At 40.1% G+C, this 14,036-nt stretch overlaps 1 protein-coding gene across 5 annotated transcripts; it reads left to right on the plus strand.

Moving 5' to 3' along the window:
* Nucleotides 1–55: 55 nt before the first annotated feature.
* Nucleotides 56–14,035, plus strand: NUDT5 (nudix hydrolase 5). Of its 5 annotated transcripts, XM_074828002.1 has the most exons (12): nucleotides 118–305; nucleotides 2,046–2,150; nucleotides 4,207–4,260; nucleotides 4,343–4,451; nucleotides 8,051–8,118; nucleotides 9,209–9,261; nucleotides 9,950–10,057; nucleotides 10,597–10,692; nucleotides 12,103–12,204; nucleotides 12,611–12,649; nucleotides 13,345–13,398; nucleotides 13,691–14,035. In XM_074828002.1, the coding sequence occupies exons 4-12, from the start codon at nucleotides 4,389–4,391 to the stop codon at nucleotides 13,798–13,800; spliced, it is 693 nt and encodes a 230-aa protein (XP_074684103.1). In that variant the 5' UTR covers nucleotides 118–305; nucleotides 2,046–2,150; nucleotides 4,207–4,260; nucleotides 4,343–4,388; the 3' UTR covers nucleotides 13,801–14,035. The 5 variants fall into 5 exon arrangements, with proteins under 5 accessions (XP_074684102.1, XP_074684103.1, XP_074684100.1 ...); XM_074828001.1 differs by lacking the exon at nucleotides 4,207–4,260 and having other exon boundaries at nucleotides 56–179; XM_074827999.1 differs by lacking the exon at nucleotides 4,207–4,260 and having other exon boundaries at nucleotides 265–405.
* Nucleotide 14,036: the final 1 nt, after the last annotated feature.

Genomic DNA, 14,036 nt, shown 5'->3' on the forward strand with positions numbered 1-14,036 from the left:
CGACATCGGCGGCGCACACGGCGCGGAGCCACCCGGCCCCGCCTCAGCGGCGCACCCGTCCGCCGCCTCGCCTCGCCTCAGCCGCCGCCTCAGCGCTGCCGCTCCCGCCCGGCCGCCCCCGGCCTCTCCCCGCCCGTGGTAGCGGCTCCCCTCAGCTGCCGGGCCGCTCTCCCGGCCTCGTACGTGTGCGTGGCCCGAGCGGGGGGTTTCCAGGCGGTTACGTTGACAACACGGGTGGCCTGAGGGAAGCCGCGGGTGGTTTTCCCGCCTCGCAGGCTTTGCTTTCTTGCTTTGCATGTGCTTGTGTAAGATTTCATCTCTCCCGCGTTATAACGGAGCTCTACAGCGACAGAGCTTCCTCTCCTCAAGCAGGGCTGCATTTCATTTTATTTTGGGAAGAGTCAAGTAATAACCGAATATGTTCTTTTTAAGCCCCATGGTTCTGCCGTCGTCTCTGTGCGTGCGTGTCCCTGCATGGAGGGCCGAGTCGTTTCCCTTCAGTGCTCTTGCATCTGCTGTCTGAGGCTGTCTCCCTCTCACGCATCTCTTGTCAGGAAGGTTTATAACGATATGGAGATGCTGCTAATCCTCGTCTGCTTATGCAAGATAGTATTTGTTGTTGTCTGTTCTGCAGGGCGAGAATCAGGTTTTTTTTCCGTATTTTATTTGGTGCTGCACGGGTCATCCATGCTGCTAAATACCATGACAAAAATGAAACATTTTTCCCCACTATTTCCCTCTCCCTCTCTGCCATCAACTTTTGCTAGTTATTTTGTTACTTGAGTCATATTACCGAAATGCAAGTGCACTTGACTGATGCTAGCGAGTTTTAAGTGACTTCTAGTGATGTTTATTTTCAGCACATTTATCTCAGCTGTTCAAAGCACTGCCAGTGTCCCTTTTGCATGTTCTTTACAAGAAACCCTGTATTTCGTTTTATCTTCATCTTGCCTTAGGATGCCGTTGCTGAGCTTCCATTAAATCTGGTTGCTGTCAGCTGGGCTACGTAGTTTGGATCAGAGAATATCTTTTGAAAGTGATTTAGAAAAGTAATCCATCTATCATGACTTGGACAGGTTAATGTAAAGCCCCTATAGCTTGGCTCCTCTCTAAGCTGATTCACAGGCCTGTGTTGGTTTAAGATTTTAAGCCCTGGGAAGCAGAATTTGGAACTGTAGAATTAGACCTTGCCTTGAAGGGAAGCCTTGCCTTGCCTTGAAGGGAATAAGCAATGGGAATAAAGTTACACCTTTTATAAATCATATACTTTTTTCAGATCTGAGTTTGACCTCCACATGAAATAAATGGAACAAGTAGCATGATTTGCCAGCAGCAATCTGTAAAACTAGCCTCAAAAATCATCAGAGAAGGTAGAAGCAGGCCAAACTTTTTTCCATAGTTTGTAGTTCAGGTGCTGTTGATTCATGCTAAGGAGGCTGATAAACGCGTACACGTTGACATATTCTTAAGGTTGCACTGATAACTATTAAAAATTTATATTCATAGAGTTCATGTAATCGTAAGTCAGGTAGTCAGGTTCCCGGGCTGCTAGACGAGCTGTGTTGCATTTTTAACTCAATTGATGCAGTGGTAATTTTATGAGCTGGAAGAACATTCCTGTCTGAGGGCTGCAAGACAAGGTGTATTCTGAAAGCTAACACAGGGCTTTAGAAACCTAACGTTGTAGTGTTAAGTTTAATTTTCAGTTGCAGCTAATTTTGTTTATGAACAAAAGGTGTTGCCACCCTTGACAGTATGACTAATATGAGATACCAGAATTGCAGCCTTCATTTAACCAAATGGTATTTCAGCTTTCTAACAGCAGAAATTCTCACTTCTATAAAATCAGCTGAATTTGGAAAAAATTACTTTTTGTTGGAACTTTTAAAAATGTCACTCATACATAGAGTCATTGCACCCACTTGTGGAGGAGATCAAAACTGCAGAAGCTGAGATAGATGAGTCTTCCTCTCTCATTTTCACTTATTTTAGATATTAGTGATAACTCAAACCACTGAAGCTGTATAATTTTTTGTTATTTTAAGTCACAAGCCACCCCTGAATCTGTCCACTGCAGAAGAGAGCAAGCTGTGTTGAAAAGAGCTTCTGCCATGAGATGAGGTTCTAGTATGTGTTTGTAACTGATATAGGTAAGTATTAACACTGTTGTACAAACCATTACTGTAGCTGCTTGTGGGATTTTAGGGTATGATTGTGGTGATCCACGTTTGAGAAAGATACACTGATTCTTGTAGTGTATAAGGATTAGTATGATCAACTGAACGGGATTTCCTGTGAGGGGAGACTACAAGAGGAAGACTTATTCAGCCTGATCAAAAAAAAAAAAAAAAAGTTTAACAAGGATATGGCTCACTGTCTTCATAATTTTTTATTGTCAATCAAAAAGGCTATAATTCTTTCCAAACACAGGAGGTGAATTCATTGTAGCTAGGTATGTTACGTGAGGTTTTTATATTTTTAGAGGTGTATACTTCAGGCATTGCACAGAGCCTCCTTTGACTGTCCTCTGGATGACCAGAAACCTCTTGGAACTGCTGTGCTGGGCTACGCTTCTTTTGTATAAGTTTGGTGGAAAGTTTGATCTTGTATTTCAGAGTCACAGCAAGAGACTATGGCAATTGTCCAGCTACAGCTCTTAAATCCTAAGTGAAGAGAGTTTGAGACATTGCTGGCTCAAGAACAAATGGGTAACAGCTAACTGAACTAATGTGGGATAGAAATCAAAAGATAAGTGAGGTTCTAGAACAGTTTTTCATAGAAATAGTAAGGTAGATAGTAAACCTATGTATTTTAAGATAGAACTTCATTGCTTTAAGAAAGGTTGTAGCACATAGTTTTGAAAGAACAGAATTGGGTTTAATAAATCAGGGTTCCTTTTCAGGACTTAAGTGACATAAAACCAATTTGAACGTTTGACCACTATGACCTACTTCATCCAACGACTGTCTTAAGACTTAGGAAAGAGCCTGCCCTGTGTACATACTGAGGAAATGGATTTATGTACATTAGTTTTAATCCTCTGATAACCAGAAATATTTTGTGCTACCTATTCCTTTTAACTACTTTGTGGAATTAAAATGCAAATTAGTATGTAAGAAAGCTGACTGTTTCTGCATGCTCTTAAATTTTCCACAAATGTGCAGTAGGTGTTATCATAAAAAGATGAAGTAAAAAATTAAAGTGCTAAAATTAGGTATGACAGAGAAGGCGATCACTCATTTCTGGTACTGTTGATTGCTAGAGACTCCACAGAGCCTTATTAAACCCTAGTTGAAGTCAATGGGAAGATTCCTGTTGGCTTTATGGAAAGTTTACAATCATCAACGCTAAGAACAAGAGATCTTTTAGGATTATCTTGTCTCTCCGGTTGCTTAAACTGGTTTTCTTCTTTGCATGGTCTTTTTGCTTATGATTTGTGCTGATTTTCAGGACTTCAGTATTACAACTTAATATCAGAGATGAGCTTCCTTGAAATAAGAGTTTCTGTGCTGGAAGTGCCCCGTAAATCCGCAGGGAGGCAGGGGCCTAATGGTGAATCTCTAATGCATCGTATTTTTCTGCTGCCTGCTGTGCCTTTCAGCTAGAACTGGATTGAGAGAGTGAGTGGACAATCTTACCTTCCTAGGGAGCGTTCAGATGCAGGCTGAGGCATTGAGCTGCAGGTGCAGAGCCTTGCTTTGGGCATATATTCAACTGCCTTTTAGACAGTGCTAGCCACATCATTCCCAGTAAGAGAGACTGACGTGCTTTGGTCACACTAACTCCACATGCCACCTAGACTTGCAACACACGGGTGACTCTTTGACCTTGGTTTTTTGGGAGAAGGATTTACATCTTTATTTGTGATGTGTGTAAGGTGAAGGTAGGTTCTAGTTCTGATTCTTTCTCAATAGCAGACAATTTTTACCCCTGAAGTCCTCTTGGTAGAAGGTTTTTTCCCACTTTCACAGTGGAGTGCATAGTCCTGTTGTGGCAATGCTGTGTTGACAGAGCACTTCACCCAGATCAGAATGAAACAAGTTGGATCGATTTTGTCCCTGTAGGTCTGACCTTTGAATAGTTAAGGAGGGTGTCTTCAGCCAGCATAGCTACTCGGCAGCTAATAGGACTATTACAACTATGTAAATCAGGGATTTGACCCAAACTTCCACTTCTCCTTTGAATTATTTGACTCTGAAACATCAGGTGGAGCTGAAATTGTGAATGGCACTTGGCATCATGTGTCCGTAACTTTCTCCGGTAGGTCTTATTTGTTAATTTAGAATGCAGAAATGAACCTTTTAACTTTACTCTGAAAGCAAATATTGACTTTGTTTCCTAGTAATCTGGACTTTGCACAGGAGGAGAAAAGCCTGACATTCCTGAAAATGGCAGCTGAGACATCCACAGAAGTTCCAAAAACTGCTAGACAATCCGTTCTTAAAGAAGAGGTATAACATGCTTGGTTTTGACACGTTTTGTTGTTAAATAACAATTATTTGAGACTGATCAGAATGTTTGCGAGTGCAGAGTAAGAAATGCTATGGATGCTGTATGTTTGTAAAAACCTATTCAGTAGATAAAATACTTTTTCCTGATGGTATGAGAGTTTAAAAAAGGTGGCATTTCTCTGTTGAAATAATCATACAAATTATCAATTGGGAGAGAGATGTCTACAACTGCTGCATTATTTTAAGCTTCTTTCTTTCAGATTTTGCAGCTGTTTCTTGTATTGTCTGTTCAGGCTGTCTTCAATGTTCAGAAATAATGCTGATGCCTCTGAGAGACTATACAAATCAGTGGATCATGAAACTCGGCCTTGTTTTCCATTCCTTTAAGATGCTGAGCCGCTAAGAGTTGCCTTAACATTTAGGCTTGTACCTTTGATGCTTTCTGAAAGGGTTTGAATAAGGGTTTAGATAATTGCTGTTCTAAAGACAATATTAAGGAGATAGTAAGATTTTTTTCAAAAATATTCTGCTCATGTCTTCACAGAATCAGAAAATATCAGGTCCTGAGGAAGGAATTTGGAGGTACTTCTGGGTGCTTATTAGGAGCACTTTCACCCTAATTTAAACTGCCTGTATTTGTTTCTGTTCTCTTTTAAGTGAATTCTTGAAAGTTAATCTTTGGTCTTAAAGGCAGGTTTGGCAACAGCATCACACTGTTGTTATAACATGAATGTAGTTTCTTTTATCCAGCACTCCTTCCTTGGAATGAACAGAGTCTTGTAATTTCTTTAGGTTTCAAGGTACAAAGCTTTTTCAGGAAAGAAGGCATTGACATGATTGGGATATATTTATGGATCTTCCTCTTGGGTCGTTTTTTAATATGAATATTTCTCAAACATAAAGGGTTTCATTTTTGTAAGCTTTTTGGGTTGTCTATTAAGACCTGTGTTTTTGCAGGTAGCGTTTTCATTTTATCTTTTTTTTCATAATGCCTCTTAGATCTTCTCCTTTGGAACACTGTACTCTTTGGTGTCACTGGAAGTTTGTAATTAGATCTTACATATTTTAAACTATTTAGTTTTTTCAGTCATTTTGTGGCATTAATACAGGAGAGGATTTACTGTGCCTCTGCCAGTGGCCCTCATGCTAAAAGTGGGTCTGTAACTGTTCAGTAACTACGTGGTCTGATGTTGGAATATCTTCTTTCATGAAAGTAGCGTCTGATCTTATGTCCTCCTTCCTGTTTCTGGGAACCCACAGTCAGGCTGTTGTAAGCAAAAGCAGATGTTATTTGTCCATCAAAGTAATAGGTAAAGCAATAAAAATAACTCATTCTAAAACCAAGTATGGTACATGCCACACATCTTGCAAAGTGCCTGTAGGTCCTAAATCAGCTATTTGGCAAAGCAGAAGTTATGCTTCTGGGCCAGCTTCCGCAGGTTTTAACTGTGCACCTGACAAGGTGAGTGACAAAATTCTCTTTTTCTTTCAGGGAAACCTGGCAGCTTTCAGTTTTCTCACCCTGTAGGCTGTTAGGAGCAAGGGTTTCACCTAACTTTAGAGAATTGTAGAACTGATTCCATTGTAAATATGCTACATGTCTTACAGTACTTTTTAATTATTGTTCCATGACAGTAGAAGCCAAAAGCTGTACTTAAGAATACCTGATTAAAAACAAGACACTTTGTTTGACACTGTTTGGTTTGTACACATAAAACCTACTTCTTTTTTTTTTTTTTTCCTTTTGTCTTTTTGAAGCTTGGGTAGGTCAAATTTCTTACAAACTAGGGATTTCTTTTTCCTCTAAGATTCCTGGGGACAGCTCTGATTTGAGCCATTTTCCCCTTCCTGCTTCGCAGACGATAACTTGGTGACAGAGGTAATGATCTGCCAGTTCTGTTGAATGCTGCAGCAAAATGGGACTGTGATCAATAATTTAGGCCTTTGTGTTCTCTGCAATGTTTAAGAAGAATCTTTAACACAAAACATTTGGCGGTGTTTACTTAACCGAAGTATATATATTCCTCTCCCTGGACAACCAATGGAACATGGTTTTCATCTATTTCTCTTTTAGATCTTCCTGTTCTCTAGTTCTGCAGTGACTTAGGAGTGAATACAAAGCTATTTAAAATATACCTGAATGCTTCCAAACCGAATTACTTCTTGAACATGTAATGAGCATAATATACTTCATCTTCTCATTTCCTGCTGTTTTTGTGACCACAAAGCCATTAGAAAGCCCTTTTGAGAACATGTAGCTCTCCTTTTCCAATTCCTTTTACGTGGAAATATTATACTTTCCAAAATAAATGCCAAAATTCCTACATGTAAAGTACATATAGCCCGGTTTACAACTATAGGAGTGCTATTGTTATTTCAGTTGCCTATCAAAATAATTGTTCTGAAGAACACATTTTAAGAATTACGTGAGTTCGTCCAGCTCACTTATAATTTACTGGATACCCGAATCACTTCTGATTTGCCTTCTGCCTCCAGCTGATGCTGTAGTGTGTTCTGTACTCTAGTTACAGCTGCATCATATACTACATTTCAATTCTCTGTATTCTTTTTTGTGTTGATTAATTTCTCACTTTTAAGTCCAAGATCTACATGGCCACACGGGCCTATTTGCTCCTTGTCCTGCACTAGAGGATCGCAGTGTGCCAACCACATGAATGACCTCAAGACTCCATCCTTTGCTACAATTTGATGTTGTGGTTTTTTTCACAGATCCTTTTTCCCTTGCTTATGCTTGCTCTGTTGCTGTCAGCAGTGTGTCTCATTAGACAATAAGAAGTGATTTGTTCATCTTACTGATTCCTTCTGATTTCTGTGGTCAGACCTATGGCCAACTTGATACAAAATTCTGGAGACAAGCTTCTTGTCTGCCTATACCATTAGCAAAGCTTAAAATACAAGTTATGTTAAAAGTAAACTGCTGGGTTAATACTTAGGGATTTTTCCCTTTTAAAGGAATTACAGAAAAGATGAGGAAACATCACAGGGCAAATAAACTCATTTAGCTCAGAAAAAACATTTTGTAATAACGCTAATGCCAAGCACTCAGTCAGCAGCCCTAAAAGGGCAGGTATGTATCACAGCTCATGGTTACAGAAGCCAGCAGCTACACAAGGCCCCAGTCTGAGATCAAAGCAAGAAAAGTTTCAGAATAGTTTGGTGTTCAGTCTTGCATGCTTAGCTCTTAGGCCATGCTCTCTGGTAAGTGGGCAGTCATGATCACCAGCATAGCTAGTCTGCAGACCAGTGACCCTTTTTCAGCTGAAGTATGAGCTTTGCAAAATCCTTCTAAAAAGGTGAGGACTTTCCAGTACATAAAATCCCACTGAATTCATTGAAACTTGGTTATAAAAGTCATGTTCAGAAGAGTTACTAGACTTATTTTCTATTCCTGTTCAAGAACTTAGAGTAAATGTTTTTCTCCATAATAGCTACAGAATGTTGTTGCATGTTCCTGAATGTATTCTGATGCTGAGATTTTGTCTTCAAAACAATCCAAAAATAGTTATTTCTCCTCTTAGCCCCCAAATATCTTTGGGATTAATCATATAATGTATTTAACAAAGAATTCTTTATTTTAGGTAATTGTAGAAAGAAAATGGTTGAAGCTTGAAGAAACAACTTATACTGATCCCTTTGGTAAAACGAGGTAATTGCCCCTCTGGCATTTCAGATTCCTGTAATGTTCCCCCTTGTACGGACTAGCCCCAGGCTAGAGAGTATGAGCCTTACAAACCTGTTACTCAACACAAGATGAGATCTATTCATTGTGCAATTCCTTTATAGTTCGTACTGTTCAGAGAAAAAAATGTCACTCAAGCAGATGTGCTAGCATGTGGGATCGAGTTTGGCTCCTAAATACTTTTGGGCACATTGGACCCTGGTTTACTTTGCATTTCCAGTTCCTTGTAACGAGCAATGTATGTAAAGATGCTAAAGATGCTATGTTCTTCATTAAGGGCTCCTTTTTCTTGCTGATGGTACTGGATGTTGCATACTACTGAAAAATTACTCTCTCTTGTGTATTATCATGCCTGTCCAATTCTTTTGTATGCTTTAGTTTTGTTGTGACAACATGACTTTACTTCCTTCCCCTTAACGTGTTAGATTCTGTACTGATTGCTTTCTGCAGTGCCTCCCAATTCATCAGCAAAGTATCCTTTTAAAAAATAGCAAAGATTGGAGCTTTTGTGAAAAGATGTTTATTGCTGGTGGATTTTTGGTTTTTACTCATCTCATTGCTTATTTTGAGAGAGAGAAGCTTTGGTGTTCCTTACCTGTGTGCGCCTTGTGTGCTCAAGTAACTGAGCTGAGAGTTCACAGTAACTTACACTACAAACCTGATGCAAAAGCAAGATAAAAGAATGCACATGGTCTTGTTAGAAAACTGCATTTCAAACTTTGAAATGTTTTATATATAAATTGCTTTATTTTGCACTTTTATAGGATCACTTTTATAAGACTTGCCTGTTTGGTAACAATTATTTATGTCTTTCCCTTATTTTTAGTCATTTTAAACAATCATTCATTAACTGTTTTCTCTCTCCCTCCTTTAAGCAGGCAAAACAAAATTATACTATTGGCACTTTCTAGTGCCAGTATATGACAGGGTCTGCCTACAGCCAGCTGCTTTTTTAGGGGGCCTCACTGTGTGATGGCATATTTTGCTTTTAAATGGAAGTAGCAAGGGTAGAAAGATGACTTATGTATTCATTTGTTCTTTTCTCTGTGTTAAACAGAACTTGGGAAACTGTAAAGCGTACTGGCAACAAAAAGGGTGTTTCAGCTGATGGTAAGACGTCGGTGACTTCTTTGCGTGTTTTCCTGTGAAAGTTCTGATAAACTCACAGTGCAGACTTAGAGCTGATCTGCCTGTGAATGAACGGAGATGCAGACCAAGTAGCTCAGGAGAGCTTGCTATAGCCCTGAGCTAATGAAGTGCTAACTTCAGTGCTGAAGAATCAGAACCTTACTGGTAGGAGTGTTTTCCCAAGATTATTGTATTCACTTTTAAACAATGGAGTAATTTCAAAGACGACATGGATGCCCTGATATGGCGTAGCTCACAGACTGGTGAATTGGGTCTGCTCTTAGGGGCTAAGGATACAGTTCTGTCTGGGTAAAAGAGGGACATGATTTATCCATGAAAGGACTTAGGAGGAGGTTCCATACTATGGCTTCCAAATAGTCTCTGCAGGCAAGAGAGCCCTTCTCTGGACACTGGTGGGCTCAGGTTCAGTCTTGCTTGGTACATGTGCCTCTCGTTTCTGGGCTGTTCCGAAGATCCCATTTCGGACTTTTCTCTCTCACCACACGCAATACAAGGAGCTTAAATTCATCATTCAGGATTCTGGAGCAGATATTTAAACATTGAATGCTCAGAGTAACAATGCTTGTGTTCCTTTCCAGACCTAGCACTAAACACTCACTTTCTCTATACTCCAGTTTTATGTACTTGTGTCTTCCGTCGCTATTTGTAGGTGTAGCAGTGATAGCAGTACTACAGAGAACTCTCCACTACGACTGCATCGTCCTAGTGAAACAGTTCAGGCCCCCAATTAACAGCTATTGCTTGGAATTTCCTGCAGGTAAGTGACTGAAACATTAAGATGAGTCACATGAAGCTGACAGTTAAGTGTGTTTAGATGTGCTTGGAGTGTCAATCTTAATGAAGTCACGCTAACTGGAAAACCGTGGTGAGCTCTGTAGCTCAGTGTGCTGTTCAGAAGTAGGAATATTTGATAATCAAGAATACAAAATGAGTTCATTTGAGCAGACTGGGAGATATTTTGCAGAGTAGTCTGGTAATAGAATATTACATTTCCCTCCACGCCTCCGTTCTCTAAGAGTCAAAGCATTTGGCTTCCTTCCCTCATGAGAATATTAATGCATTTCCTGGGAAGGTAGCATGCTGCTGTAGTTGCAATCAGTTGTAGAAGTCAGTTGAAGATGTGGGCAGCAGCATGATCAATCCAGGAACTGGAATCCTTCCTAACACCTCAGTTTATCCCCCTGCAAAAATAGGGTAGTGAGGATGTTTCACCTCTTCCATAAAGCTGGATAAGATCTTGGGATGGGTATTGCGGTTAAGCTTTTCAGTTGTTCTTGTGTATTATTTATCTCACAGGCCTCATTGAGGAAAATGAGACTGCAGAAAGCGCCGCATTGCGAGAGTTGGAGGAAGAAACTGGGTACAAGGGGGAAGTCATTGAATGTACTCCAGGTCTTTGCTTTTTTTTATTTTCCCACCCAAAGTCTTTGCTTTTTTTTTTCTTTTCCCACCCGAAGCTAATTCTGTCTTTGATGGGTACTCTAAGTGTCTAAAATACCCTAAACCAAAGGAAAAATCCATGCAGAAAAGTCTATCCAGATTAGCAGAGAGTAGTATCCCATGGCTGTACCAATAAGCTTTGGTCCTTAATGAGTCCGTTGCTGAACTTCTGTTAAACATACAGGACTAAAGTAAAAGTTTGATGTCTATAGAGGAAAACTGCTATTAATTAAGATCCTTTACACAAAACCCAATTATTCAAGCTGTGATTTGGCATTTTAGTATAAATGTCTAAATTGCTGAACTTAATGTGAACAGCATCCGTGAATTTAGGTAGAAAAAATAGCTGCATGATGCAGTGAGTGGAGGTCACCCTCACGTGAGCTGTGGGGAGGTGACGGTACTCAGCCTCTCCGACCGGAAGGAAGGGGAGAATAACAGGAGAGAACCTTTGGAATGTGATTGTTGCCATTCCAGTGCTTCCTACATAAAACAAAGTGAAGGCAAAATGAGGATCCTAAACAAAACTTGAGAAGGTAGAAGGGTGAGGTGACTTACGTGTGATTTCAAGTAAATGTCGTTACAGTTGAGACTCGGCTCTTGATTATTTATCTTGTTTAGTCTGGAGAAGAGGAGGCTGAGGGGAGACCTCATCGCCCTCTACAACTGCCTGAAAGGAGGTTGCAGAGAGCTGGGGATGAGCCTCTTGAACCAAGTAATAAGTGATAGGACAAGAGGTAATGGCCTCAAGTTGAGCCAGGGAAGGTTTAGACTGGGTATTAGGAAGTATTTCTTTACAGAATGGGTTGTTAGGCATTGGAATGGGCTGCCCAGGGAGGTGGTGGAGTCCCCATCCCTGGAGGTGTTCAAGAGTCGCGTTGACATAGTGCTGAGGGATCTGGTGTAGTTGGGAACTGTCAGTGCTAGGTTAACGGTTGGACTAGATGATCTTCAAGGTCCCTTCCAACCTAGATGATTCTGTGAATCTGTGATTCTATTGGGTACAGCTGTGTGCTGGGAACTAAGAGATGGAGACAGGTGATGGCAAAATTAGACTAATAGGCTGAGGAAGTCTATAAGGGAATTATAGTTTACAGTTTAATCTTCAGTCTATGGAATGACAAGTAAACCTCACTGCTGAAAACAAGTCTTACAAGAAATCTGTAAGAGCTGAAAGTTACAGAAACATTACTGTTAAGAACACGGGAAAACAAACTTTTCACAACTCTTGCAGCATGAACATATACCAAATATATGTTCTTCTATTGTATCAGATATATTTCTGTAAAAATTTTTGCTAAAATGTCAAGGTGCCCGACTTCTGCTTTTGAAAAATTAACCTCTACATGTGCTTGTTGGCAGCTCTCTGCTTGGACCCAGGTTTGTCAAACAGCACGACACACATTGTGAGCGTCACCATTAACGGAGATGAGGCTGAGAATACAAGACCTAAGCAAAAACTTGGTGAGTTTCATACTATTTATTTGAAAATTGAGAACAAAAGAATGGGTTTAAAGGAACTATCCCTACCACTGCATCTCTTCTGTCCCAGCTGATTTAAATGCTGTACATCCTTCAAATCATATCCTGCAGTCTAGATAAGCAGAGCCACGTTTCTTTGCTGAATTCACTAGGGAGGCCTAGATGTTCAGTGTCAGGTGTTGGCACACCCCGAATGAGACATTTCGGTGCCAAGCTTCAATGAGGGGCATAAGCACTGTGAGCCCTAGATATTCCTCTTAGCTGTGGCTTGACCCTGGAAGTAACTGCAGTGTTGCTCACGATCAGTCAGCTATCAGAATGCTTTTTAGTTGTAAACTCTAGTGTATTTCAAAATCCTTAATTTACTACTTTTGTTTTTTACTTGCAGATGATGGAGGTATGTTACATGGCTGTGCACCCATTGACAGTAAGGTCAAGTGTGATCATCGTATGGCAAGTTTTCCTTAGAACATGGCAGTTAAAACTGTTTTATATTTGGGCTTGGTTACTCTCCTGACCCTAATCAAACACACGAGATTGACTTTGGCCTAGACATGAAAATTCCTGGGGGGCATTATCGCATCAATTACATTCAGGTATTGCACCTACAGCACCAGTATCTCAGGAGATACAAATTACTGAATCCTCAACAGCTGTAGATCAAGCCCCAAAGACAACTAATTCAGATAGACAGGGGAGGTGTAAACCAACACAGAGTTGTTAAGAACAAGCCTTTCTCTTTGTGCTGTTTTGGTCTTCAGTCAAACACATCTACGATCCGTTATTGTACCAGTGTAAGCCAAACAAAAGTCCGCTTCAGCAGTGTATTCCCCATTCTCCAAATGAAGGTGGTCTCATTTTAGAAGCTGTCAGCTGCACTGTTTTTCCCAGCTCTTTCCCAGTTTCTTTCTGCCAAACCTGTTTTTTAATGACCCCAGTTACTGCCTCCCCCCATTTAATCAGCCTTTTTGTGATATATGAAGGCTCACAGCTTTTGGATGGTGATGAGCATTAGGTCAGGTTGCTTCCCCTTCTAAATTGTAAGAAACAGGACTCTGAGGTGTGATTTCCTCTACTGTTCAGTAATTTAAAGGTGTGTAAAATTTTTTTCTTCTCTCCTAGAATTTGTGGAAGTTATTTCACTTCCAAAGAATGACCTACTGCAAAGAATTGATGGTAAGAGCTTTCTGACACATTAAACGCACCAATGCGAGCTTTAGCAAGAAACCCTTAGCTTCTCTTCTCATAGCTCCTCATGCCATTTCTTATCCTAGAATACTGTTATCTTAAACAAAAAGCTGTGAGAGACTTGGCCAGGTAACAGAGTTAGTGATATCACAAAGTGTTAGCATTAAGAATTCATGCCTGGAATGCCATACATCTTCATTTTAGTAAGGGACTTAATTAAATTTCTGTAGATGAGAAGTTTTAACAGCATCTCATTTTTTTTTTTTTTTTTAATTTTCAGAACTAGTAGCAGAAGAACATATTGCAGTGGATGCCAGGGTTTATACTTACGCCTTGGCCCTGAAGCGTGCAGCAGAAAAACCGCTCCAAGTTCCTTTTATGAAGTTCTAAAACTAGATGAAGAGAAATTTAGATGAAAACTGCCCCATTCAGATGGCTTAGAAATGTAACTTCTTGTACTAAAGGTGTGTTGCTTAACTTGTAGAGCAAACAAAAATATCCGTAGGAATGATTCTGATATTTTTATCTGGAATTATGTGACTGACAAAAAGTATTCTTTCTAGCTGCTCAGTCCATCAAGCCTTGACAGAATAATCATAATAAAAATGCTGTTTAATTTTCAGAAT

Source organism: Strix aluco, chromosome 5, assembly GCF_031877795.1.
Source record: "Strix aluco isolate bStrAlu1 chromosome 5, bStrAlu1.hap1, whole genome shotgun sequence".
In the NCBI taxonomy this organism is placed as follows: domain Eukaryota; kingdom Metazoa; phylum Chordata; class Aves; order Strigiformes; family Strigidae; genus Strix; species Strix aluco.